We start from the raw sequence: 26,515 nt of genomic DNA, 5'->3' as shown, positions 1-26,515 counted from the left end.
AGATGAGGTGAAGAACTATAATAAAAATAGCTCTTTCGGAAGACATTTATATTAAAACTAGAGGCCCGGTGCACAAAAATTTGTGCACTCAGAGGGGAAGGGGGGGTCCCTCAGACCGGCCTGTGCCCTCTTGCAGTCTGGGACCCCTTGGGAGATAACGCCCTGCTGGCTTAGGCCTGCTCCCGGGTGGCAGAGGGCAGGCCCAATCCCTAGGTGCAGCCCCTGGTTGGGCTCAGAACAGGGCCGATTGGGGAGTTGGGGCGCTGCCCCCTGTCATGCACAGAGCAGGGCAGATCGGGAGGTTGCGATGCCACCGCTAGTCACGCTCAGGGTAGGGCCGATTGGGGGGTTGTGGCGCCACCCCCTGTCACGCACAGAGCAGGGCCCATCAGGGGGTTGGGGCGCTGCCGCCTGTCACTCACAGAGCAGGGCCCATCAGGAGGGTTGTTCTGTATTTTAGTTGTAATTTTGATGTAGCTGTGGGAGGTGGCAAGTACAGGCATTTACCTACACTGCCATTTTCCCTCTCCCCTTTACAAATTCTTAACCATGTAACTGAGCTTCATAAGAGTTTGTGGTTCAAACTTATATCAGTACTACTTATATCAGTGGCTCTCAACCTTGGCTGCACATTAGAATCACCTGGGAATCTTTTTAAAATCCTGATTTCTGGGCCTCATCCTCCGAAAATTCTGTTTCTTTGTGACTCATGCTGTGCCCCACCCCATCACAAAGAAACAGAATTTCCAGAGGATGAGGCCCAGAAATCAGGATTTTAAAAAGATTCCCAGGTGATTCTAATGTGCAGCCAAGGTTGAGAACCACTGCCCTAGGTGGTGAGCAAATTATGTTGTCAGCAGGACAATGCTCTGAGTTCATCCAGAGCTTGCTTCAGAAGCTCAGGGTCCTGCTGGCATATTTGCATGAGAAAAGGCTGCTGAGATCCAGGAGCTGCGGTTTGAGCAGGAGTAGTAGGTGGTAACATTGTAGAGAGCGTCCTTAACATCCAGGCTTTGCAAAATGCATCTACAGGCCCTGGGAAGGACCTTGAGGTGTCCCCAGACTCTCTCTCAGAAGACACCCATCTGGGGCCATTCTTTCAACATTGTCCTCAACTCTGCCTTCTCTGAAAACCTTTCACAGAGGAAGTTTGTTCTGTAAATAATAATAAAAGCTTTTGCATAATGACATTGACACTGAGCGAGGCTCTGTCCTAAGTGCTTTGTATATAATAACTCAGTCAATCTTCGCAACTAACCCATGAGATAGTATTTCCCATTTGGGCCTGGGAGGAGGTGAGTACAAGATCCACTACTCTGCCGCCATCTTGAAAGTTCCCCCAATTATTTACTTTTTAACCTTATATCCTCCAATATCTAGTCCACAGGACCCTAAAATTCAATAAATGTATGACCCCAAAGTAACCCTAATATTCCTTTTTGTCGCTGTCCACCTTTTAAGCAAAACTTTTTTTAAAGAGAGTTTTCTCTCTGCCCCTGGCAGTACATGTAATCTGCTATCTTAGATCAGTTTTTCCTAGAAGCAGACCCTGAGATGAGGATTTGTGTGCAAAGGACTCATTAATGAAGTGCTCCCAGAAGAAGCCAGTAAGGGAGGAAACCAGGCAAAGGTATACTTTCATGTGAAGTCCCAGCCTCAGCCTGAGACCCAGAAGGAGTTCAGGAGTACCACTTGCACCTCCTAGTTTGTTCTGCATGGAGACAAGGGAGCTGTGTTTCATTTACTCACACTAGTTTTTCATCCGCAGCCTGGCAGCGGACGGGGTGGGAATGGAAATGACAGGCCCTTGCAACTAATGGTGTGCTCTAAAGCCAGTTTGTACTTGTTCCTGAGAGGCAATCATTCCCAACTCGGAATTTAGACCTGTCAGACTGGTAGTTTGAAATCAGCCATAATGGGAGTCCTTATACCATGGAAAATGGTAAATACTACAAACCAAGATTTTGATTGAGGGGGGTGGAGTGGGGGAGACAAGGTTGTTTGGTTTGTTTGCTTTTTGGTTTAGTTTGGTTTTTACAGAGCCAGTTGCTAAACATTTACCAACTCTGAACAGATGAAATGACTCTTGTGCCCCAGGGATGAGTTTCTGAAGGTCACAGGTGCCCGTCATTAGCAGCAAAGCCTGCAGATGCTAGGGAACAGGCACACATCATTCGTTAAAGGAATAGAGAGGGTCTGAGTGAGGCGCCAGCAGCGTTCACTCCACCAGCACAAATCTACTCTGCCTCGATATGGGCCCAGCCTAAGGCTCAAGGTCAAGCCAGGGAGCCCCTCCATTAGTGAGTCTCCATGTAAAACTTGGAGGTTAGGCCCTAACTGGTTTGGTTCAGTGGATAGAGCGTCGGCCTGTGGACTGAAGGGTCCCAGGTTTGATTCCGGTCAAGGGCATGTACCTTGGTTGCGGGCACATCCCCAGTGGGGGGTGTGCAGGAGGCAGCTGATCAATGTTTCTCTCTCAATGATGTTTCTAACTCTCTATCCCTCTCCCTTCTTCTCTGTAAAAAATCAATCAAATATATTTTTTAAAAAACTTGGATGTTAGGGTGACTGGATCAATTCTGCCCTCATCCCCTAGCTGCCCCCCAGGTGCATTTATTCCAGAGCCTGGTGGCAAGGAGAAAGAAGAGGGTGCATTTCCCTCTACTTGGCCCATTCAAGACTTGGAGTCTAATCAGGGGCTTTAGAATGACAGTACCTTGCCCATTGACAAAGAGGACAGAGAGAAATCAAGGTGTTTTCTTTCCATGGAGAAGAGAAGAAAGAATAATACACAACCATTACAGCCATTGACTTACCACTGGTGACTAGCTCCATTTCCATGGAAACAGAGAGCAGGACAGGAAAAAGAAAGGCTTTGGAGAATAATAGAGGACTTTGTGTTGCAAGCTGCTTTTTAAAAATAAAGCCAGCAGGGTGCTTCCACTCTCTCAGCCCTGACTCCTGCACTGCTCTCTGGAGAAGCCAGCAGACAGCAGGACAAAATGGCAAGAGGGCACCTGCCTGCCCAGCAGGCCTCCAAACAGCCCAGGCAGCCTGAGTTAGCAGGAGACCATATATCGTCAGCCGTGGAGAGGGAGAGATGTTCAGGCAAAAACAAAAAGTTGCCTACCATCAAAGAGAACAAAGCCTTATGCAAACAGCTAGCTGCTTTCCATAGATCCTTTCCACTGGAAAAGTTTTATGTATGTGCCTTAGAGAAAAAGCAAGACCCCTCATTAAAAGATTGTTTTGAAATTATGATAAAGCTTCAAATATGGAGGTGCTACAATTGCACCCACTCTCTGCCACCCCCCTTCCTGGGCACTTTAGGGGAGATTCTAGCAGAGCAGACTGGTATGAGGTTCTGGGTTCTGTTTCACACCTTGGGCTCACTCCAGAGTCCAACCATATCTGTGGGCGCTCTACCCACTGGCATCTAGCTGGGCACATGGGGCTACCTCCTGGGCAACCCAAGGGGTAGCCAAGCGCGGCCTCTCCAGCCACATACCTGTTCCACTTTAGTTCCATTGAAAGGAACCGTTGTAAGAGAATCCAACAACCCTACAGCCCACGCACAACTGCCATAGAGAGAACAAGTAGAGATGAGGGGAAACAAACCACCATGATCCGTGATGAGCACCTATCTCTCTTTTCAGAGAGTCCAGTTTGCCTTGGTAACCATGACTCAAGAGTTGCCATGGTTATGAGTCCAGTTGCTAAGGAACTAATTTTATAGGCAAAACCTGAAGAAGAAGAAAAAGGAGTTCTAAGGGCTCCGAAGTTGTACCGACTGGCGGGGATGCGGACTCATGCAGAAGTGATTCATACAGAAGGTGCTCCCAGGAGAAACTGACCACTTGGCTCAGCGGAAAGAAGTTGCATTTCCATCACACAAGCCACTTGCTCAACATGAAAACGACTAGGGTGAGGCAAGGGAGGCACTTACTTTGGTCACAAAATTTAAGGCAGCACCAAAAATCTCAGCAATTAAGATAAATAATATCTTGCCGAAACCGGTTTGGCTCAGTGGATAGAGCGTCGGCCTGCAGACTGAAGGGTCCCAGGTTCGATTCCGGTCAAGGGCATGTACTTGGGTTGCGGGCACATCCCCAGTAGGAGATGTGCAGGAGGCAGCTGATCGATGTTTCTCTCTCATCGATGTTTCTAACTCTCTATCTCTCTCCCTTCCTCTCTGTAAAAAATCAATAAAATATATTAAAAAAAAAAAGATAAATAATATCTTTTTATATTTTTTTATTGATTTCAGAAAGGAAGGGAGAAAGAATCATGGATCAGCTGCCTCCTGCATGCCCCCTACTGGGGATCGAGCCCGCAACCCGGGCCTATGCCCTTGACCGGGAATCGAACCGTGACCTCCTGGTTCCTAGGTCAATGCTCAATCACTGAGCCACACTGGCTGGGCAGGAATCGTTTCTTTCCATCTGCTGTGAGCTGCAGCAGTGGCTTGCCCATTAGAAGGGGGACCTGCATGGATGGACTTCCCGCCACACTGCATGTCAGTCCAGTAGCTGGAGGAAGGGGAGACCTCGTAGCCCATGAGCCATGTGCACCTAGTCTCAGGCAAGCCCCAGAGTGCCTGTGAAGGTGTGCCTTTAACCCACAAGATTTATGCCCAGGGGAGCACAACTTTAAATAGCAAAAGGAAAAAGAAAACAAAAGAAGAGAAGAGAAGAGAAGAGAAGAGAAGAGAAGAGAAGAGAAGAGAAGAGAAAAAGAAAAGAAAAGAAAAGAAAAATGAAAAGAAAAGAAAAGAAAAGAAGAGGAAAAGAAAAGAAAAGGAAAAGAAAAGAAAAGGAAAAGAAAAGAAAAGGAAAAGAAAAGAAAAGGAAAAGAAAAGAAAAGAAAAGACAGGTGGATAGAGACTAGACCCATGGTCGGCAAACTGCGGCTCGCGAGCCACATGTGGCTTGCAGTTTGCTGAGCCGCAGTTTGCTGAGCCGCAGTTTGCCGACCACTGGACTAGACTATGAAGAAAAAGAAAAACCTTTCTGGTTCCTTTAATAGCACCTTTTCCCTGCTTTTTGAACAAGACACCTCACATTTTCATGTTGCGCTGTGCCCCAAAAATTCTGTGGCTGGTCCTGACATTGGCTGAATATGTTGAGCTCTTGGCACTTGGCCTGAATCATCTCCTTTCATCCTCCATGATGCCCCCATGCTCTTGGACTGATACCCTAGAACTGCCTTTTTCAACTTTTCAACCATGACTGGGTACTTTATACCATTACCCATACAAATCAATGAATTAAGTACTTCACTAAGCAATACCTACTGTTACTATAAATGATAAAGTGAGAACATAACAAAGCTAATACCACGTATTATTTTATGAAAATTTAAGTACAAATTTAAAAATCCCCAATCTATTTAAATAAAAGCCTAAGCAACCGAACAACCGATCGACTGGTCACCATGACACACACTGACCACCAGGGGGCAGACGCTCAACGCAGGAGCTGATCCCTGATGATCAGTGCACTCCCACAGCAGGAGTGCTGCTCAGCTGAGCAATGGGCGCCAGACACAGGACTGACTAGGCGTGAGCCCGTGGCAGGTGCAGCAGGGCTGGGATAAGCGAGAGAGGCAGGTGGCCTGGCCTGCAGGGATCAGGCTGAAACCAGCAGTCCAACATCCCCTGAGGGGTCCCAGATTGCAAGAGGGCACAGGCCAGGCTGAAGGACCCCACCGGTGCATGAATCTGTGCACTGGGCCCCTAGTGAATAATATAAAAAACAAAACATGGGAAAAATACATTTGATGACACTTGACAGCCCAGATCATAAAAGGACAAGGTTACATGTACATTCAGAGCAATGCTGAGCCTGTTCCTAGACGCTTCTTTTTTTAAGCTGAGCATAACCTAAACTGATTTCACAGCACACAATTAACGAGTCACTTTGCCTTTGTGGGAGTCCAGGTTTCTGGCAGAGAAGTTCCAGCACACCATTGGAGCATACATACATACATACATACATACATACATACATACTAATTTGGGCCCTGCCTGGTTTGGCTCAGTGGATAGAGCATCGGCCTGCAGAGTGAAGGGTCCCAGGTTTGTTTCCCATCAGGGCACATGCCTGAGGGTTGCAGGCTTGATCCCCAGTGTGGGGCGTGCAGGAGGCAGCCGATTAATGATTCTCTCTCATCATTGATGTTTCTATCTCTTGCTCCCTCTCCCTTCCTCTCTGAAGTCAATAAAAATATATTTTTAAAAAATAAATAAATCCTAGTTTGAACACAGTGAAGAGGGTCAGATCAGTCTGACTTTACTCGCATTGTCCCTATCCCAAGGTGGCACATATGAGCGCCAAGAGAGGTCTTCTCTGCTCATGATTTCTCCCCCAGAGGAAAGCGAGAGTGTGTGAGTGAGCATCTGGACTCCCTGCCTGCACCAGACTCTGCCCAAGGGGCTCTTTTCTCTCTTGCCCCATCTGGAGTACTGAACGGTGACTGCATGACCAAGGGCCAGGAAGGAGCAGAGAGAGCAGTAGAGAGAACTCTCAGAGGGCATTGAAGTGATGTGGATCCTAGCAACTACATTACAGACTGCATCATGCAGCCTGCCCATGAGCCCCCAGAGATGCTTCGCCAGCAAGCCTCTCCCCATTGGCCCGCAGGCACCCCCAGTACTCCTCGGGCCTTACCCATATATGCACACATACTATGGCTGGCTTGCTGTGCATCTTCCCAATGGCAGCAGCAATAGCAAGCTTTGGCAGATGGCTAGTGAGCATGGGCAGAAAGTTGGCCCAAATCTGTGGGCAAGAGAGAGACCACAGAACTTAAGCTTTAGTGCAGTCTTTGGAGAAAAAAGAAGGGGAGAGACTGTCGGCACTTGACCTGGTGTGTTTCAAGATACACAAGCTTAAGGTCTCTGCCACAAGAGGGAGCAAGAAGCGTGAAGCAGGTGTAGCCATAGAAGGTCTGAGAAAACCTCAGAATCTCTAGCAGGGATGATGGGAGGGAGGTCTTTCTCTCCAGAAGGCAGTTAAGACCGGAGGAGAGATTGTTACTTTAAATGCAAAGACAACAATGCAAAACTTCAAGGGAAAGAAAATCAAGAAAACATGACACAGCTAAAGGATCATGATAATCATCCATAACCATCCCAAAGACATGGACATCTGCAACTTACCCAATAAATAATTCAAAATACTTGTTTTAGGGAAACTTAATTAGCTACAAGAAAACACAGAATGACAATTCAAAGAAATCAGCGAACAATACATGAACAAAATAAAATAAAAGTTTAAGAGATAAAAATCATTTAAAAAAGAATCAACCAGAAAGTCTGGAGCTGAGAATACAATGAATGAAATGAGTAATATGATATATGCAAATGAGAAATGCAATAGAGAACATGAACAGCAGAATGAATCAAGCAGAAGAAATAGTCTGAGTTATAAGACAAGAACCTTGGAATTATGTAGTCAGAGGAGAACAAAAAAAAAAAGACAAAACTGAAGAAAGCTTACGTGATCTGTGGGATACCATCAAGAGAATGAGTGGCAAACTTTTGAAATCCAGAGGAAGAGAGGAATAAAGCAACAGAAAACTTCACAGATCTGGGGAGAGATTTGCATATCCATGTTCACAAAGCTCATAAGTCACCAAAGAAACTCAGAGATCCCCTCCAACACACATTATAATAAAATTGTCAAAAATCAAAGAAAAGAAATCTTAAAACCAGCAAGAGAAAATAAACTTGTAACTTAAAAAGAAACTCCCATAAGGCTCTTAGTGGATTTGTCAGCTATGAAAATGTACACCATACTGATAAAGGTAAGTATGCATCAAATACAGAATACTCTAATACTGTAAAGTGGTGATGTGTTATCCACTTAACTTTAGTATAAAGGTTAAAAGACAAGAGTATTAAAAATAACTATAGCTATCACAATTATTAATGAATACACACATAAAACTGGTAAATTGTGACATGAAAAACATTAAAGGGAGGAGTAAATGGGTCGTTTTTGGTGCAACTGAAGTTTAGTGTTATCACCACAAAGCAGACTGTCATATCTAGAGGATGTTTCAAATAGGCCTCTTGGTTATCACAGAGCAGAAACCTATAGCAGATTACTAAAGATCAGAGGGAATGAAAGCATATCACTATGCAAAATCAACAATTCACAAAAGAATACAGCAAGAAAAGGAAGAAAGGAACAAGGGAATCACAAAACAGCCAGAAAACAATAAGATAGTTCTTACCTATTGATAATTACTCCAAGTGTAAATTGATTGAATTTTTCAATCAAAAGACAGAGAGGCTAGATAGAAAAAAACAAAACAAACAAACAAAGAAAAGCGCAGGACCAGATGTTTCTCTGGTGGATTCTACTAAACATTTAAAGAACCAGTGCCATTCCTACTCAGAATATTCTCAAGAATTGAAAGGAAGGGAACTACAAGAAAAGGCCAATATCCACTATAACTATAGGTGTAAATATTAGCAAATGGAACTCAACAGCACCATCATCAAGTGATATTTATCCTTGGGATGCAAGGATGATTCAACATAGGAAAATTAATAAACGTGAAAGTTAAAAAAACTATATTATCATCTTGACAGATGCAGAAAAAAGCATTTGATAAAGTGCTTAGACTCATTTTTTTAATCTTTCATGCTAAAAAAAAAAAGTATCTACAAATTGGGATAGAAGACGTGTACCTCAATACAATAAAGACCACATATGACAACCTTACAGCTAACATCATGCTCAACAGTGCAAGTCTGAAAGCTTTTTCTCTAAGATCAGGACCAAGACAAGGATGTCCACTCTCACAGTCCTATTCAACATAGTACTGAAGGTACTAACCAGAGCAATCAGACAAGAAAAAATAAATAAAAGACATTCTAATCAGAAAGGAAGAAGTAAAAATGTCTTTGTTTGCAGATATGATCGTATATATAGAAAATCTTGAAGATTCAACCAAAAAACTGTTATAACCAACCAACAAATTTAGGCAGCTTAACCAGTTGCATTTCTATACATTAACAACAAAATATCTGGACAAAAAGAAAAAGTCCCATTCACAATAGCATCAAAAATATAACATACTTAGGAATAAATTTATCCCAATTGATATACAAATTTAATTCCATTCCTATCAAAATTCCAGCAAGATTTTTTATAGATATAGATAAGAGTATTTTAAATTTTTAATGGAGAGGCAAATGAACTAGAATCACTAAAATAATTTTGAAAAAGGAGAACATGGCAGAAATCACTCTACCTTATTCTACAGCTATAATAATTAAGTCTGCATGTTATTGACATAGGAATAGGCACATAAATCAGGGGAACAGCACAGAGAACCCAAGCATAGCCACAAACAAATACAGACAGCTGGTTTTTGACAAAAGTGAAAAATCAATTCAATGGAAGGTAGTCTTTTCAACAAATGATGCTGGAGCAATTGAACTTCCATCAGCAAAAATATGAACCTTGGCCTAACAACATCTTATACAGAAATTCAAAATTAATTAATCCAAAATTAATGGCACATAGACTTAAATGTAAAATATAAAACTATAAAATGTTCACAATATAAGAAACCATAGGAGAGAGTCTTTGGGACTTAGAGTTAGGCAAAGAGTTCTTACACTTGATACTAAAGCATCTATATATATAAAAGCCAAGCGACCAGAACAACAGAACGACCAGAAAGACTGGAATGACAGTCGCTATGACACACACTGCAGCGGCCAACCGGCCCTATCAGAGCCCCTATCGGCCCCCTGCAATCTCCCGTGGCCTTTCTCCCCAGCCGGCCCAGGCCCCAATCAGGGTGGAGGGGGGCCAGATGGACCCCACCTGTGCACAAATTTTTCCACTGGGCCTCTAGTAAACCATAAAAGGAAAAAAAATTGGACTTCATCAAAATAAAAAAAAAACTTTTACTCTGAGAAAGACCCTGTTAAGAATATGAAAGACAAGTTACCAACTGGGAGAAAATATTTACAAGCCACATACATAGCCAACAAAGGACTAGTATCTGCAATGTACAAAGAATTCTCACAATTCAACAATATAGAAAAACGCCACCAGACCTTGGACTGAGGAGGATACACAGTTGGCTAATAAGCACTTGCTTAACCATCAGAGAAGAGTCATTACCCTGCTCTTCCCACAAATCTGAGCAAAACTCCCCAATTCTCCGGAGGCCGTCCCTGGCCCCCTCTTACCTCCCTTTTTCCTTCTCCCAGCCTAAAGCTGCCTTCCCTTATTTGGTCCTCATAGGCTCTCTCTATTCCTACATTAGCCCTCCCCGTCTCCTCTATGCTTTGGACCTTATCTGTGTCAGGAGGAAGGCAATCCTGGGGCAGCCACTGAAAAGGGAGGCAGGGTGGTAAAGGGAGGAGGGACTTTCAGGCATGGGGAGGAGGGGAAGAGGTTGAACTCAGCTGAGTTGAGGCCGAGGAGTCTTTTTGGTGTTCCCCGCATCAAACCAGAAGCCACCAAATTATTTCCCCTCTCTTCTCAGATCTGCAAGCCTGGACTTGAGATTTTCTATTCCCTAAGCAACAAAGCCTTTGCTATTCAAATCAGTCTTAAATGTGCCACTTAATGGCCAGGAAGCTGACCTCTGGTTATTTCACATCCAAAATATGGTCAAAGTGGAAAAGCATGTCAGGTGAAGGGGCAGGCCAATTACTCACCGCAGGGACACATAGACTCGGACTTAAACAGTGGAGGGTGGAGGCCCTCAGAATCTTTCGAAACTCCCAGGTGGAACCCAGGTCGGATGTACATCCTGCATGGACCTTTCCTGCCCAGCCAGGATATCCTGTGTTTGTCCAAAGGACTGCACAGGGAAGCCCTGATCATTGTCCTTCCCCAAATCTGCCAGTCAGCCCCTCCCAGCCTGCGGCAGCCACCACAGGCAGAGGAAGAGTAACTCTGGAAACCGGGTTATCAGCATCCTCCATGGACTTCCTCACCTCCTCCCAGGCCTCATTAGCTCCAAGCTCCTTAGCATCCTCCAACAGAAATCCGGGAGGCCGGGATAGGGTCAACGCTCTGAAGTCAGCCCCCTGGCTTTTGCCAAGACCTGCCTCTGCCCAGCTCTGAGTGGACAGCTGGAGGCTGCAGCTGGAGGCCTGGGCCCCGATGGAGCCCCAGCTGGGGCCGGGGGCGGCTGCCCTCCGCCTGGGCTGGTCGGCTCAGCTGCTCTGGGTCTCAGCCCTGGGCTCTGCTGTCTCCTCGCCAGCTCCTCCTTCTCCTAGAACCAGCTACAGTTTGGGAAGGACTGTCCTCGGCCTTGATAAATGCAATGCCTGCATTGGAACATCTATTTGCAAGAAGTTTTTTAAAGAAGAAATAAGGTCAGAATCTCAATCAGATCATTCTGAGGGGCAACATTCTGTTCCTGTGATGAAAGACGTCCAGGAGTTTGTTGAAAAGGAGCCATGTTGTAATTTATGGGTGGGAGCTGAAGCAAAGCCATTTAATCAGAGTAGCGGCGGGTTGAAGTTGGGGTGTAGAGGGGGGTCAGGTGTGAAGCCAAGTTCCAGCCCTAATTGCTAAATTCAAAGTGTCCTTTTGAAGTGAGAGCTTAAAGTTTTCTTTTATATGAAGGGAGTAATCTGGGACTATGACATTGACCAAGTTCATTTCTCAAAGGGGGAGGAATAAAATAGAAAACCTACTATGTGACAGACTTTTTATGTGTGTATGTTAATCTTCACCCAAGGATATTTTTCCATTGATTTTTAGAGAAAGTGGAAGGGAGAGGGAGAGACAGAGAGAAACATTGATGTGAGAGAGACACATCGATTGGTTGCCTCCTGCACGTACCTCGACCAGGGCCGAGGAACCTACAACCAAGGTACGTGCCCTTGACCGAAATCAAACCCAGGACACTTCAGTCTGAGGGCCGACGCCCTATCCACTGAGCCAAACCGGCTGGGGCGTAACAGACTTTTTTAAGCTACTTTGATATACTCACTTCATCCTGGGAGTTAGTGTTTTTCATTCATTACTCGGATAGCAAACTGAGACATATCAAGATTAAGGGTCTTGTTCAAGGTCACCACCTAATAAGTGGCAGATCTGGGATTCAAGCCAGGCTGGTTTGCTCCAAAGTTTCTGAACCAGTTTTCTGTTGTGAGATGTTGCCTTGACCGGAGGAAAAGCCAAGGTTAGTAAATTGTAATGCACATGGCTGTCATCAAAGAAGGGATCACACTCTGGAAGCCAAGCCTGTCAACACACAGTCACTGAGCCTTTATCATGGCCAAGACCCGGCAGGGGTTGTAGCAACATGGCTATCACTCTGGCCACTGCCCTCCAGGGGTTTAGGCGGAGGGAGCTGTGTTACAAATAACAATAATAAGGCCTGGTCTGATGCAGGCCAAAAGCGAAGTGTAAAGGACCTCTGGGAACTAGAAGAAGGGGATATTAATTCCAAATGGGGGCTGGGGAATGGCTTCTCCAGGGAAAAGCATTCTGAGCAAGGCCTGGAAGGTTGAGCTGAAATTTAGTGGGAAAGGAAGGGCTTCCGGTAGAAGGACCAACTTAAGCAAAGACCCAGAGGTGTGGGAAGAAGTGAAAAGCGCTTAGTGACTGGAGCATGGGGTATACGTGGAAGCGTGAGAGAGGGAGAAGGATTGGAAAAGTCAGATGGTGCAGGGAGCCTTGAATGCTGTGCCCAGGAATTGGGACCTTAAACCTGTAGACAGTGGTTCCCAGCCTTTTCAATACCCAAGGCCCTTTGTATAGGTCTCTTTTCTGCCCAACCCTAAGAACCTGTCTCAGGTGTATAAGATTCGGTGACTAACCAGACAGTATTAATTTAAAATAATTTTATTTCCAATCAGTATTAACCAAAGGTATATTTGATTATTCAACTAAGTTACTAAATAAAAATAACAAATAGAAAATCATCAGAAGTGTTGGACTTCTTTAAATATATATTTTTTATTGATTTCAGAGAGGGAGAGAAGGATAGAAACATCAATGATGAGAGAGAATCATTGATTGGCTGCCTCCTGCACGCCCTTTACTGGGGATGGAGCCCACAACCAAGGCATGTTCCCTGATGGGGAACTAAACCGTGGTTCATAGGTGGATGCTCAACCACTGAGCCACACTGGCTGGGCCAGAAGTATTGAACTTCTTTTGCAAGATGCTAGTGATTGCATGGAGTTTATGTGGACTTTCCCTATTAAGGGCTTTTTTTAAGGCATTTTGAAAGTTGAACGCCCTCACCTCCCTCACCCCCCAGACACAAACACAATTGGGGAAGCTAACATATTGTCTGACCTTGGGCAAGGTCCTTAAGCTCTGTAAGCATCAATCTCCACATCTGTAGAGTGGGGGGAGGAGGTGTTAGGAGAATCAAAGGTACAAGCCAGTGTAGAGCTGCTGTCTTTACATGGAGTAGAAGTTCAGAGAGCCATGGCTAGTCCTTCTGTGCTGGCTGCACAAGAGGATAAGGTTTGTGTCTGGCATGACTCTCCCTCGACTATTCTGCCATCTATACACTTCCCTAAATTCGAGGAAACAAAAGCAGTCCTCACATAGAAAGAGTTCAGAGCGCCCCAGTCTAAAACTGAGGGATGGAACAGACCAGCTGTGGTCCCCTGTGTCGCTGTCTCCCCCTCTTCCCCACCTCCCCGGGGCTCTGCTGGCCTCTGGTTCTGGCAGTGTTGTGACTAGTCCCTGCTTGGCCCCTGCTTCCTAAAAGGGCTCTTCTTCCAGGTTTGACAGCTGGCTGGCCACCCACGTCGAACTGCCTCTGGGCTACTTGCCTTCGTACCCTGCAAATTACTCAGATGATTCCAAAACCTGGCGCCCCGTGGAGATATCCAGGCTGGTCAGCAAACACCAGCATGAAATCTCAGACAGGAGAATCTGCGCCTCTGCCGCAGCCCCAAAGACCTGCAGCATCGAGCGTGTCCTGAGGAAAACAGGAAGGTTCCAGAAATGGCTGCAGGCCAAGCGCCTCACGCCCGACCTGGTGCAGGTAAGCGGGGTTGGTCCTGTGGCTGAAGACTGGAGGGCGAGATGGAGGAGGTGACTGTTCCCATCTCACACCTCTGTCTGGGGAAAAGGAGTTGTGTTCTGTCTAAGGTGGGACAAAGCAATGCCATGAAACAGGGGCTTGTGACAAGGAAGGAACTAAAGGAGATTGACCCGTTCATCCTGATGAGCTTATGGATATGCAGACACTTGGCAGAAAGTCTATCCGCCTGGAAATGCACGGCCCGGCGTTTTGTAATATGCGGGTCCCATTCTTCAGTCGGTTATGCCAAAACTTTACCAGTTTTCTCATCCTGTGTTCACGGCAGCTAAACAAGCTTTCCTTATTTCTGCCAAAAATGCATCCATTAACACCTTGTTCAGACACAGTCAGAGCCATAACCATTTTCACTTCATTCTGACCCTCTCCTAGCCCATCTTTTCATCCCCAGCAGAGATTTTTCCCTTCCTTATAAAAGACAGGAAAATCTCAACAGCTGTTTTATAAATTGTGGACAAAGTCCATTCCTGCTCCATCCACCAAGATCAAGGTCATTGCCATCCCATGTTGGCACCATCTCCTGTCCCCCTTTCCAGAGACCCTTGGCCCTAGGGTTCCACCGCGTGACCAATAAGCTCTACATCAGTGGTTCTCAACCTTCCTAATGCCGCGACCCTTTAATACAGGTCCTCATGTTGTGGTGACCCCCAATTTCATTGTTACACATTGAACATATGAAAGCATACTGATTAATCACAAAAACAATATGTAATTATATATGTGGTTTCCAGTGGTCTTAGGCGACCCCTGCGAAAGGGTCGTTCGACCCCCAAAGGGGTCGCGACCCACAGGTTGAGAACCGCTGCTCTACACCCTTTCCTTCCCATGCAGGTAGCATCCAAACTCCTGCTTTTTCCTTCTTATCAAAACTCACCTATCCATCATCAACAAAGGGGGGAGGGCAAACTCACTTATCCACCCAAGAGAATTGAAAACAGGTGCTTAAGCAAACACTTGTGCATGAATATTTATAGCAGCACTGTTCAGAGTAGCCAAAAGGTGGAAACAACCCAAATGTCCATCAACTAATGAATGCATATACAAAATATGTTATACCCGTACAATGGAATATTATCCCGTCATAGAAAGGAATGAAGTACTGATGCATGCGACAACATGGATGAACCCTGGAAAAATCATGCCAATAAAAGAAGCCAGACACAACAGCACAAATATTGTATGATTCCATTTTTAAGAAATGTCCAAAATAGACAAATCCATAGAGGCAACAATCAGGTTAGTGTTTGCCAGGGGCTGAGGGGAAGAAAGAATTAGGAGTGACTGCTTCATGGGTCCAGGGTTTCTTTGGGGGATGGTGAAAAAATTCTGGAGTTGGAGAGTGATGATATATGCACAGCCCTGTGAGTGCACTAAAAGCCACTGAATTGTACACTTAAAAATAGTTAAAGTGGCCTAGTTGGCGTGGCTCAGTGGTTGAATGTCGACCGATGAACTAGGAGGTCACAATTCTATTCCCAGTCAGGGCACATGCCCAGGTTTCAGGCTCGATCCCCAGTAGGGGGCGTGCAGAAGGTAGCTGATCAATGATTCTCTCTCATCATTGATGTTTCTCTCTTGCTCCCCCTCCCTTCCTCTCTGAAATCAATAAAAATATTTTTAAACAAATAAAATAAAATAGTAATAGTGGTGAATTTTATAATATGTGAATTGTACTTCAATTTTAAAAAAGAAACAATAAGCCATTTTAAAAATTTCACCAATTCTCTGATCCTATTGCAGTGGTTCTCAACCTTCCTCATGCCGCGACCCTTTAATACAGTTCCTCATGTTGTGGTGACCCCCTATTTCATTGTTACAAATTGAACATAATGAAAGCATACTGATTAATCGCAAAAACAGTATGTAATTATATATGTGTTTTCCAGTGGTCTTAGGCGACTCCTGTGAAAGGGTCGTTTGACCCCCAAAGGGGTCGCGACCCACAGGTTGAGAACTGCTGTCTTAGAGCCTTGAGGTGATGGGCAGCGAAATCTAATCATCTCATTCACGTCAGGATGTTAACAGCTAACAGCATCTCACCGTTAGCCCTCCAAGGAACCCTTTGCCTATAAAGCCAATATTACACAGCTCCCTCTAGTCTAGCCTGTCCCATTACTAGCTCAGACCTTCCTAACACATCCTTGCATTTTCCCTCCCACTAAATCCAGACGCGGCCCCCGAATCCTTCTTAATAACGATCCACACAAGCAGCCTTTGCCATGATCTCGGGTGGAGTATGTGACTAAAGCAATTTCTAAGTTACCATTCATTTCAGATTTGGCTAAACACGAATCCTAATTTCTGGTTTGAAAATTATGATATTGCTCTATTTATATGGGAGTTGCAGGAGCCAACTGGAGAGAGACTGTAGGATGGACAGTAGGGAGACTTGCTTCATCTTTCAACTCATACCACATGACCCAGGGCCTACCCGTGGGGCCAGCCTCAGGGACTCTCTCAGAATATGACATAAGTGGGCTTTCCCTGATTTCCTCAAAAGCCACTTTCCAACAGGTATCTAGGCTAGAGCCCTCAAGTGAGCATAGCTGCATGTGTGTCAATGTGTGTTTGAGAGAAGAAACTCACAGGGTTTGCTCAGAGAAGTGGAAAGGGAGAGAAGGAGAGGAGAAACAAAAGAAAATTGAAGCCCTGGCTGGTCTGGCTCAGTGGATAGAGTGCCAGCCTTCAGACTGAAGGGCCCCAGGTTCAATTCTGGTCAGGGCACAGGCCTGAGCTGCAGGCTTGATCCCCAGCAGGGGGCGTGCAGGAGGCAGCCGGTCCATGATTCTCTCTCATCATTGATGTTTCTCTCTCTCTCTCCCTCTCCCTTCCTCTTTGAAATCAATAAAAATCTATTTTTTAAAAAGAAAAAGAAAATTGAAGGCAGGATGGATCTGACTGATGCAGGAACCTCAGAACTTTGACTGTCAGCTCTCCTTAGGAATAAAGTCAACTTGGACAAAAAGCCCCAGGTGCCACCATCAGAGACTGAGCCAGGGAGCCCGTGGTTCCCCTTCTGCAGGGCCACGCGCACTCTCCTGAGCTGCAGGCATGCGCTGCAGCCAGAGGCTGCCAAGGAACCAGGACCAGGAATTAGCAAAAGGGTGAAGCAACACAATGTGTGTGTGTGTGTCCCTATTTGTGTGTGTCCCTGTGTGTGTGTGTCCCTGTGTGTGTGTGTGTCCCTGTGTGTGTGTGTGTCCCTGTGTGTGTGTATCCCTGTGTGTGTGTCCCTATGTGTGTGTGTGTGCGTCCCTATGTGTGTGTGTGTCCCTATGTGTGTGTCCCTATGTGTGTGTGTCCCTGTGTGTGTGTCCCTGTGTGTGTGTCCCTATGTGTGTGTGTCCCTGTGTGTGTGTGTCCCTGTGTGTGTGTGTCCCTGTGTGTGTGTGTGTCCCTATGTGTGTGTGTCCCTGTGTGTGTCCCTGTGTGTGTGTGTGTGTCCCTGTGTATGTGTGTCCCTATGTGTGTGTGTCCCTGTGTGTGTGTGTGTGGCACTTAGGCTAACAAAACCGTGACTTTTATCCTCTAAAAGCTGCATTGTTCAGATGGGAGTGTTTCACGGCCTACATTCCTAGTCCACAAACAGAAACTCAGCCAAGAACCCCGCCCAGGTTATCATGATGTGCTTGTTCAAAAAGCCACCACAAAGAAGGCTTCCTCTGCTATTAAGCCAGGCGTAGAGGCAATGACCCTCCAACTACCCTCAGCAGCACACAGCTAATCAGGGGAAAACACAGACCCTCCACCGTGTCCTTTCCCATCCCTCAACTACCAGCTGCTTCCCACATTACTCCAAACACAAACCCCACCTCTTCCTCAAGTGGGAAGGGACTTGATTGACATGGAGGCTTTGTTCCCACTAGTCAGGGGTGGGCAAACTTTTTGACTCGAGGGCCACAGTGGGTTCTTAAACTGGGCCGGAGGGCCGGAACAAAAGCATGGATGGAGTGTTTGTGTGAACTAATATAAATTCAAAGTAAACATCATTACATAAAAGGGTACGGTCTTTTTTTTTTTTTAGTTTTATTCATTTCAAACGGGCCGGATCCGGCCCGCGGGCCATAGTTTGCCCATGGTTGCACTAGATGGTGGTATAGAGTGTTCCGGAAGCTTTGTTTAAACAAGAATGGCTGACAATTTTACTTCTTTGATCTCAATTATTTGTTTAAATAGAATAAGGGAAATAAGCATATTAACCAAAATGCACATTAACAATTTAATCAGAATGAGGTTTAGAGGTAAATACGAAACAAATAAAATTTACTTTTGTTTAAGTTTAATTAAAAAAATACTTAAGGGGTGTTTACAGGCCCCAGGAAGGTATAGAAGTATCAAGACAAGGCCCCTGCTCCATGGGAGGTGACTCCCTGATGGGAGAGAGAGGCCGTATTCAACTGGTTCAGATACAAGGCAGGTTATGATAAAGTGTTCAAGTGACAATGGACATTTTATATTGGAGCCACAGTTAGTTTTCAGGCTATAAATATTTTCATCTCTCACAGGCTACCAGGTCAAGGACTAAACATTGCATTTGTCCTTTAAAAATAACATGGCTATCGCCCAGCTGGTGTGGCTCAATGCTTGAGCATTGACCTAGGAACCAGGAGGTCACGGTTCCATTCCCAGTCAGGGCACAGGCCCGGGTTGCGGGCTCGATCCCCAGTGTGGGGCGTGCAGGAGGCAGCCGATCCATGATTCTCTCTCATCATGGATGTTTCTATCTCTCCCTTTCTGTAATCAATAAAAAATATTTTTAAATAATAATAAATAAAAATAACATGGCTATATTGATCGGGGGGGGGGGAGAATAACAGCTGACTGATGGCTGTAGCATTTTCATACTCATCCAACATGGAAGTTGAAGATGAAATGACTATGAAGGAAAAGGAAATTTAAGCAACTGAAATGCCTTGCCCTTCTCACACAGGGCAATATGCCCAGGACACCCACACACACCCTCTGGCTGAAGAGTCTTCTGGAAGGTACAGCCCCTTCACAGATGCGTTGTGACCATGAGATCATGACACTTTGCTCCCTGTGACCCTTGGGAAGTAGTCATGGTGATTCCTTTGCTGACCATGGATGGGCGTTTTAGGTGCCAACCAGAGAAAGATTATGACCTGGATGCCACTCTCCCCCCTCCCCCCCCACATACACACACAGCCCACTTCCGATCATGGAATCGTAGAGAGTTGAAATCAACTAAACTTGGACTCATAGGATTTGTTTAGGGTTAAAACCACTGAGACTTTAGGAACTTTAGCATTTAAATTTTTTTTTTAATTTGAGAGGTTTTGTGATCTAATAAACAGCTTTTAGAACATAATCAATATAGCTATTAGTTTATCATTGATTCTTTCGAGTGTCTTTATAGATCAGTGGTTCTCAACCTTCCTAATGCCGCGACCCTTTAATACAGTTCCTCATGTTGTGGTGACCCCCAACCATAACATTATTTTCGTTGCTACTTCATAACTGTAATGTTGCTACTGTGATGAATCGTCATGTAAATATCTGATATGCAGGATGTATTTTCATGGTTACACATTGAACATAATGAAAGCATAGTGATTCATCACAAAAACAATATGTAATTATATATGTGTTTTCCGATGGTCTTAGGTGACCCCTGTGAAAGGGTTGTTCGACCCCCAAACGGGTCGCGACCCACAGGTTGAGAACCGCTGGTGTAGATTGTGGTGAAGAAGTGTGCCCATCACTCTCAGTCCCACCCTGTACAGAAGGCCCCTGCTAAGTGCTGGCTGTGGTAGATCAGCAGGCATCCCCACCGGCCTCAGCCAGTCTATTCTGCTCCTCATCTGGGGTCAGAAGCATGTGTTGAACAAGGTCACGGTCACCAAACACCTTTGTTTCCCAGGTTTAGCACTGAAAGCCCCATGTCTCAGGAAACCTTCAGTCACAGCAAACAGGATGGCTGACAACCCCACCCCCCCTTCCTGGGTCTGTCTCCTCCCAGGGCCCACTTGCCCCCCCACCCCCACCCCAGGGTGTCCCCTACCAGCAGGGCCTGCCCATGCCCTGACCTGCTCCCCCACCCCCCGCCCGCAGGGCCTGCCCAGCCCTCTCCTGCGCTGCCCATCTCAGCGCCTCCTGGACCGCGTGGTCCGGCGCTACGCGGAGGTGGCCGACGCGGGCAGCATCTTCATGGACCACTTCACAGACCGCGACAAGCTGCGCCTGCTCTACACGCTGGCTGTCAACGCGCACCCCATCCTCCTACAGGTACGCAGGCGACCCCAAGGGACAACGAGGAGGGCCCGCCTGGGAGGAGCTTGCTTCCCCTGGACTGTCTGCCTTGGGGCAACCAAGCCATGCTAGTGCCTGGATGGATGGGGAGACATCAGCCACCCTCACTGCCCGAGGTTGCCCCGAAGGCTCCGTGAAGGAGGCAGCTCTGACAGTGCCTCCAAAACCAGGAAGATTTTTTAATATATATATATATATATATATATATATATATATATATATATATATTTGTATTGATTTCAGAGAGGAAGGGAGAGGGGGAGAGAGAAACATCCATGAGGAGAGAGAATCATGGATCCGCTGCCTCCTGCACACCCCACACTGGGGATCAAGCCCACAACCTGGGCATGTGCCCTGACCAGGAATCGAACCATGACCTCCTGGTTCATAGGTCTACACTCAACCACTGAGCCATGCTGGCCGGGTGCTGCTGCATTGTTATTTTTAAAAATATTTTTCTTTAAATCATCCTGAAGTTGACCCTCTTCCCTCTCCTAGGCAGTGATATTTGTGAAATCTCGAATAGTAGTCATATTTTTTCAACTGTATAACTCCTAAAATAAATATATTCTCCTGAATCCGAATCCCATCTAAAATCCTGGCAAGTGCCTCAACATTCTCATATCTTACTTGGGACACTGTTAAAATGCAATCTACCGCATGGCAATAAGAGCTTCTTCCAAATCTATTCATCTGAAACAAGAACAAAAAAGGGGGCAGGGATGGGGTGGGGTGTTGCCTTGTTCGAAGAGGAGAGAGAGAGAGAGAGAAAGGAAGGGGGGGAGAGAGAGGACGTGCTGTGTCTGTGACTGTTCTCTCTCCAACCCTCTAATGCTCCGTCCTCCTCCTGCCTTGGCAGATCTTCCCTGGAGCTGAGGGGTGGCCGCTGCCCAAGTACCTGGGCTCCTGCGGCCGGTTCCTGGTCAGCAGCAGCACCAGCCCGCTGCAGGAATTCTATGCTGCGCCCCCCGACCAGGCAGCCGACCTGGCCCATCAGCTCCTCAGGATCCTGGAGTCCCTGCGGAACAACGATCTGAACTACTTCCTCTACTTCACCCACGTGGATGCCTCCATGTTTGGCATCTTTAACAACGGGCATCTGTTCATCCGGGATGCCAGTGCCCTGGGCGTCATCGACAGGCAGGAAGGTACTCAGCAGGGGCCCAGCTGAGCAGCTGTCAGAAGGGAAGTCAGAGTGACAGGAGCTTGGAGGGGTGCCCGGGGGTGGTGCCACTGGGCCTTTCCAGTCTCCGTATGTCATAGTGAGAGCACCCCAAGTTCATGTCAGATGTCCCTCTCCCCCTCTAGAATCCCTGCTCCAAGTCCAACTCCAGAGGGGAACTGGCCTTGACCTTGTCCAAGGGGGGGGCTGGGGGGGCGATGCTGTGGCCCAATTCAGTGTGTGTGGTCGGGGACCTGCCCTGCCATGCCCTTCCTCACACACACACACCACCCCTGGATCCATCTCCCTCTCAGTGCCTTTCTCATCAGATGCTTTCAGCCTTTATCTGAAACTTAAAGATCTGGCTGAGCCACTTGTACACGTTGCAATCCATTTTGGCACCTTTGCCTTTTAGAAAGTTTCCAATTAAAAAGCATGGCACCGCATGAGGTCTAGGAGTGACTCATGTTTTCCACTGTGTGCACAGGCTCATCGGGGTCCTGGAGGCCTTGGAGCATCCCAGTCTCTAACGGTAACCGAGTGTTGTGAGCTCAATGATAGGACAGAGAACTTTTTATTTTAATTTCTTCATATATTTTTATTGATTTCAGAGAGGAAAGGAGAGGGAGAGAGAGAGAGAAACATCAATGATGAGAGAAAATCATGGATTGGCTGCCTCCTGCACGCCCCACACTGGGGATCGAGCCCACAACCCTGGCCGGGAATCGAACCATGGCCTCCTGGTTCATAGGTTGATGCTCAACCACTGAGCCACACAGGCCGGGCAACAGAGGACTTTTCATGAGAAAGCCTACAAAGACAGACCAATTAAACCACACTAACTCATTTCCTGGTTTGCTTTCATTAGAAGAAATGAGGCCAATTCCAGAATATTCAGGATATGTAAACCACGGAATGCCAGCCCCATTGAATACATATTCTGGTTTACCTGTGCTTTCTCCCGACTTTGTATTTCCTGATTTCCCTAATTTAATAGTAAGAATGGGAGAATCGCAAGATGGGGGTGAGCCCTATAGTTGCAAGCCCAACTGCTGGGAGGGATAAGTGTGTTTCCAGGCCCTGGCCTCGGCCAACTGTAGCAAAGAGAGCTCCTCCCATGTCGTTCTTAGCAGGGCCTTTGGGTCCCTGAGCCCTAAATCTCCTGGTGACAGGAGATGCTGGGAGACTACACCACTTCGCCCAGCAATTCTAATTAGCGGCATCTCCCCGCAGGAGAACAGGTTGTAGGATGTGTAGCATTTCATGCTTCTCTTCTAGGCAGCCAAGCAGCCGCCAGGGCAGCAGAGAACAAAGACATCTTCAGCTGCCTGGCCACCGGCTGCCAGGCCGAGCTGCCCTCCTGTGACTCCATCCCCGAGAAGCAGAGCCTGGTGCTGGTGTGTCGGCAGATCCTGCCTCCGCTGCTCCAGGGGAAGTTCCCCTCTCCGGCGCAGGAGCAGATCGATGTCCTCCTGGCCAAGTGTGGGGAGGGCAACCGCCCGGACCCCGAAGTCCTGGAGGCCGCCAGCCAGCTGAAGAGCATCTTGAGACCCCTGAGAACCTGTGACCCCAGATTCGCCTACCGCTACCCAGACTGCAGGTATAATGACAAGTTCTGAGAGGCTGGAGCCTGGCTGGCCTCCAGGGACCACATCCTCCGCTCTCCATTCCCAGGCACTGAGGAACATTCCAGCAACAGGAGGGCGGTTGTGCAGCACTGGCACTGGCCTCATTGGCTGGAACATCACAAAAGAGCCAGGGTTTGGCATCAGAAGATCCAGGTGTGGCCCTTGCCAGTTTGGCTCAGTGGACAGAGTATCAGCCTGCAGATCGAAGGGTCCCAGGTTCAATTCCGGTCAAGGGCATGTACTTTGGTTGAAGTCTCCTCCCCCGCCCGGGCCTGGTCAGGGCACATGCAGGAGGCAACCAGTCGATGTGTTTCTCTCACATCGATGTTTCTCTCTGTCTCTCCCTCTCTCTCCCACTCTCCCTAAGAATCAATGAGAATATCTTCTGGTGAGGATTAAAAAAAAAAAAGACTCTTAACTTAGCGGAAGAAGACAGATGTGAAGAGTCAGGGAAACATGCTCCCTCCCTCCCTCAGCCCAGCTGCTATAAAGCATGTTCAGAAGCACACAGGCGGGAGAATGAGACAGACAGCGAGGTCCAGAGGCTGGTGTGGAGAGGGAGGCCCCTGGCCAGTAGCATGTTAGGTTACACTCAGACAAAAGGGGCCCACTCCTGCTCCCCGTGGCCCTGAGCTAGCCCTTCTGCCGCCCCCCCCCCACCCCCCGCCACGCACACAACCTCAGGGTAAGAAGACTGCAGGCAGAATATAATGAACAACATAAACTGATGAACAAAAATAGATCCAGAGACAGAGAAGCATCAAACAGACTGTCAAACCTCAAAGGGAAGACAGGGCAGGGTGGTGGAGGGTTGGGGGGGGGGGGGGTGAGGGGGAGTAAAAGATCAACCGAAGGACTTGTATGCATGCATATAAGCATAACCGATGGACACAGACACTAGGTGGGTGAGGGCCTGTGCTGGGGGGGGTGGGGAGAGCAGGCGGGGAGAGATCAAGGGGTGGGGGGAAAGAAACATATGTAACACTTTCAACAATAAAGAATTGTTTTTTTAAAAAAAAAAAAAAAAAGACTGCAGGCCAAGGGCACACATGGATAAGACCATGCCCGGGTGCCTGGGGCCCCATACCGGTGCGAGTGAAATACCTCATAGTGTGGGAAGGATCCAGAGGTAAGAAGTGGGGCATGGGCTGGAGACCAATGTGTTCGTGCAGATCCTCTGAGAAGCAAGTGCCAAGACACGATGGAACAGTCAAGGGTCCTATTAAGAAAGATGCCTGTGTGGGAGGCAAGGAGGAGAGCTAGCAGGCCGGGTTGCAAGTCTGAGCCTGAAGGTTGGGCGGGAGTATCCTGACTGTCTTTCACACGTGGAAGGATGCTTCCGTGGGGCTTTCAGGGTGTCCTTGAGCCAAAGCTAACCATCACATGGGTCCCAAGTCTCCAATAATGGGCGGCCCTTATAACCCTGCAGCAGGGAACAGCCCATGGGAGGCGTGGCCTCAGCCCAACCGCAAAGATGCATTTTATTTTTTTTATTATTTTTTAAAATATATTTTTACAGAGAGGGAGAGGAATAGAGAGTTAGAAACATCGATGAGAGAGAAACATCGATCAGCTGCCTCCTGCACACCCCCACTGGGGATGTGCCCGCAACCCAGGCACATGCCCTTGACCAGAATCGAACCTGGGACCCTTGAGTCCGAAGGCCGACGCTCTATCCACTGAGCCAAACCGGTTTCGGCGCAAAGATGCATTTTAAAGCTCAAAGCAGGGCACCTTGCCAGTTCCACCCTTTGGAACAAGAGGTCTGTGAGTAGAACATTCTCGCTGTAGCCACAGCTGGACCCAGGCCAGCTCTCTCCACACTGTGGCGTCCAATGTAGGACTCGAAGAAGAGTGAGAATTTTCATTCAAACTTGACCTAAGAATGTTTTTTCAAGGTCAGCCAACAAAAGGTTATTTTATCAAATATTTGTTAGTTTGCTTTATACCTTTTAAATATTTATCTACATGGGATGTGGGTCCCCATGTATATTCTTGCCACGTCTCCTCAAACATTAGTGGGAGTTCTTTGGACCTTTGCCCAGCCTCCCTGACAGCTCTCCACCCCTAGGGCCCTCTCAGCCTCTTTTCTAAATCACCACCTTTAGGTTAGAATGCCTGACTCCACAGGCGTCATACTGCAGACAGTCCAACTGAGGCCCAGGGAGGAAGAATGACTTGCTGGGATAGTTCCAGAACCCTGGCTACCAGCCCATGCTCTTCTTTGACTCTTGCCCTGGCCTACCCTATTCTGGTCCCTTCACTCACATTTAAAACTGGGCTGCCCTAGCCAGTTTGGCTCAGTGGATAGTGTCAGCCTGCGGACTGAAGGGTCCCAGTCAATTCCGGTCAAGGGCACATGCCCGGGTTGCGGACTCGATCCCCAGTAGGGGGCGTGCAGGAGGCAGCTGATCCATGATTCCTTCTCATCATTGATGTTTCCCTCTCCCTCTCCCTTCCTCTCTGAAATCAACAGAAATGTATTTTTTAAAAATAGGGCCAAGAAAAGCCTTATTTTAGGGCCACTAAGTTGCCTGCGGGGCTCGCTTTTCTACTGCTCCAGGCTCTATCCCAGGAGCAGCCCCGACGGTGAGGATGACAGGAGGAGCCTCTGGGAGGGCAGCTCGGGCTGCCTGACTGTCTGAGACAGTCGCCTCTGGCCCAGTCTGGAGGGTGAGGAGTGACCACCCTTCCCAACACCTCGCTTTGTCCAGGGAAACTGATCCGAGATTCTGGCCTTCAGAACTGTAAGCGGATGAATGCCTATTGCGTCAGGCCACCCACTCTGTAGCCACTTGTGACAGCAGCGTCAGGACATGAACACACACCCTGAACTCCATCTTAGTGTCTACTCCCAGAGAGCCCACCCCGCAGTACCCCCTACTGCAGTCTGTGGCAACGGATTCAAAAGCCAGACCCGACATGAGGGAGTTTGCTAGTGTCTGTATCCAGGCTGAGGCCTGAATGGTCCCATTCTTTTTTAATCCTCACCTGAGGCTATGTCAGTGATGGCGGACCTTTTGAGCTCAGCGTGTCAGCATTTTGAAAAACCCTAACTTAACTCTGGTGCCGTGTCACATATAGAAATGTTTTGATCTTTGCAACCATAGTAAAACAAAGACTTATATTTTTGACATTTATTGTATATATTTAAATGCCATTTAACAAAGAAAAATCAACCAAAAAAATGAGTTCGCGTGTCACCTCTGACACGGGTGTCATAGGTTCGCCATCACTGGCTATGAGGATATTCCATTGATTTTTAGGGAGAGTGGAAGGGAGAGGGAAAGACAGAGAAACATTGATGTAAGAGAGACACACTGATTGGTTGCCTCCTGCAACCAATTGGTTGCCGGGGAGGATCCTGCAACCACCGTACTTGCCCTTGACCTGAATCGAA

At 47.1% G+C, this 26,515-nt stretch overlaps 1 protein-coding gene across 1 annotated transcript; it reads left to right on the top strand.

Moving 5' to 3' along the window:
• Positions 1–11,030: 11,030 nt before the first annotated feature.
• Positions 11,031–23,395, top strand: DIPK2B (divergent protein kinase domain 2B). The gene is made up of 5 exons (XM_036306056.1): positions 11,031–11,356; positions 13,734–13,998; positions 20,128–20,301; positions 21,185–21,473; positions 22,766–23,395. Exons 1-5 carry the CDS (start codon positions 11,142–11,144, stop codon positions 23,104–23,106), a joined length of 1,284 nt encoding a protein of 427 aa, XP_036161949.1. The 5' UTR covers positions 11,031–11,141; the 3' UTR covers positions 23,107–23,395.
• Positions 23,396–26,515: the final 3,120 nt, after the last annotated feature.

This window comes from Myotis myotis, unplaced genomic scaffold (genome assembly GCF_014108235.1).
Source record: "Myotis myotis isolate mMyoMyo1 unplaced genomic scaffold, mMyoMyo1.p scaffold_m19_p_4, whole genome shotgun sequence".
Classification (NCBI taxonomy): domain Eukaryota; kingdom Metazoa; phylum Chordata; class Mammalia; order Chiroptera; family Vespertilionidae; genus Myotis; species Myotis myotis.
This window is presented reverse-complemented; position numbering and strand designations above follow the sequence as displayed.

Excerpts from the sequence above, each read along its gene's own strand:
- DIPK2B (XM_036306056.1), top strand. The coding sequence starts at position 11,142 with ATGGAGCCCCAGCTGGGGCCGGGGGCGGCTGCCCTCCGCCTGGGCTGG. Across the intron at positions 11,357-13,733 it reads TTTTTTAAAGAAGAAATAAG|GTTTGACAGCTGGCTGGCCA; the intron begins GTCAGAATCTCA and ends CTCTTCTTCCAG. Across the intron at positions 13,999-20,127 it reads TCACGCCCGACCTGGTGCAG|GGCCTGCCCAGCCCTCTCCT; the intron begins GTAAGCGGGGTT and ends CCCCGCCCGCAG.